Source organism: Octopus bimaculoides, chromosome 9 (genome assembly GCF_001194135.2).
Source record: "Octopus bimaculoides isolate UCB-OBI-ISO-001 chromosome 9, ASM119413v2, whole genome shotgun sequence".
NCBI lineage: Eukaryota > Metazoa > Mollusca > Cephalopoda > Octopoda > Octopodidae > Octopus > Octopus bimaculoides.
The window spans coordinates 1440743-1442672 of record NC_068989.1 but is presented as its reverse complement, the minus strand read 5'-3'; the positions used below and the strand labels follow the sequence as shown (position 1 = coordinate 1442672).

The 1930-nt window shown below is 35.7% G+C and overlaps 1 protein-coding gene across 1 annotated transcript in view; it reads right to left on the bottom strand.

Moving 5' to 3' along the window:
- Positions 1-139: 139 nt before the first annotated feature.
- The window catches only part of LOC106871334 (pancreas transcription factor 1 subunit alpha), an 18921-nt gene continuing 17130 nt past the window's right edge, over positions 140-1930 (bottom strand). Inside the window, exon 3 of the mRNA XM_014917737.1 lies at positions 140-723. Coding sequence (XP_014773223.1) covers positions 530-723 — 194 coding nt within the window. The 3' untranslated portion in view covers positions 140-529. The remainder of the gene's footprint in view (positions 724-1930) is intronic.

Here is a 1930-nt window from a genome sequence, read left to right as displayed (position 1 = left end):
ATATATATATGATTGTTTATATGAAAGAATACATAAATTAATAAATCTTCGAGTCTGTTCTGTGATTTCCGAATTGTTAAATTCTCTTTCAAACAGAATAAATAAAAATAAATAATTTCATTCTTTATATTTTTCTCTATCTTTTCTTTGATTGCTTTTTTTCTTTTCTTCTTCCTTGCAATCCTCTTTGTTATGGATTCGCTTTTCTGTAAAAGCAATATTTTAAAAAGTCTTCTCTCAAAATGTTTCTCACGTTGTTGTGTTGTTTTCTGGAACGGTTTCGAATCCTACACAGGGCCCCGCTGCCCTATTCATTCCAAGTAATACAACTATAATGATAGACAACAACAACACAAATAAGTTTTATAAGATCTCCACTCCCCACTTGTTGTGGTTTCTTTTGTGTTATTTTTTGTTATTGTAACCAACCGACGGTTGTTTGTCACGTTTGAAAAAATGTCACCGAGTGATTTTGTAAAATATTTCATTTCGTCTTCATAATTCTTCTGTTTCTGCTTGAGATAGAAACTCATAAATCTAACGTCGAATCCAGCAAACTAGGACAGTCGGATCCAAGTTTGCTTTCTCTGGGGTCTTCGGGAATCCAGATTTTAGCTATCATTGTGTTGTTTGGCCCAAGATGTGCTTTTTTTTCGTCTTTCCACGACAAAGAGTGACCTTCCAGGGGAGGCAAACCGTACCGATCACTTTCATCAGTCAAACCTAGAAAATAGAAAGACATACAAAGAACTGTAATATATATCAACCCAAGAACAATAACACAATATCTACAAATTATCAAAAACAAATAGGAAAAAACATGGTTAAAAGAAGATATCAAATAAACAACCATATAAAGTATTAGTTTAAAACATTAGTTGAGCATCAAAATCAATAAGGGCCGACTGGGGGGGGGGGCAATCATCTAGAGATCATTTGAATGCCGTGAAGTCACTTTCTTCCTTTATGTGTGTCTGGCACGATGTTGAAGAGAGCAGGGCCAATTGAGGTGAAATAGTTCTGTCATAGTGTTGTGATACGACACGAACATTTCTGTAGTGGACGGATGGCACGGGGGCCAAGCCTCGGACGAATTTTAAAGATGGGCAATGTTGATGGAATATTTTCCACATCATACAGATGATAAAGAGCTCACAGCGGCGGTGGAGGGAGCAAAGCCTGAGCTTTTTGAGTTGAACCCAGTAGTCAAGGCTTGTCATGTCATCCTCCGCAGACCTCCACCAAGCAGCTCATTTTAAGACAGATGCGCGAGTAAAATTACTAATAGAGAAACGAAAATAAACTTCGGAAACAGCAACGCCACCATAGGTTATGTGGAAACGATGAACGTAGTTTCAAGGGAGATAATCAAAGAACGTACCATTGTAATACTTCATGCAAAGTAAATATAACAAATGAAAAATCCTTCAAGATTCCATAAAAATTCCCGGATCCCTCCCAAAATGTCATCATCTGTTTCTTGTGTCATTACCAACTTTTACTGCAAATTTCATCAAATACCGTTCACAACTTTTTGAGTTATTTTGCACACAGACAGACGGACAAACCGAGGCCAATGGAAACATAACCTCCTTCCTTGGCGGAGGTAATTACGCATACATACATATGCAAATATATATATATAATAATATAAATATTATATATATGTGTCTGTGTATATATATTTATCATGATAGATCGCTAGCCACTACACATTCTTTATTTTCTCTCCTTGTTTCTGTGGAAGAGCGTAGGCTCGAAACGTTAAAGACTTTTTCACTTCCCGAGCGTTAAACTAATACATCTGTTTGTTGTCTACACTACCTGTACTCGTCTTTTGTTTTCTTTTGTGTATCCCCCCCTATATATATATATAATAATATAAATATTATATATATGTGTCTGTGTATATATATTTATCATGATAGAT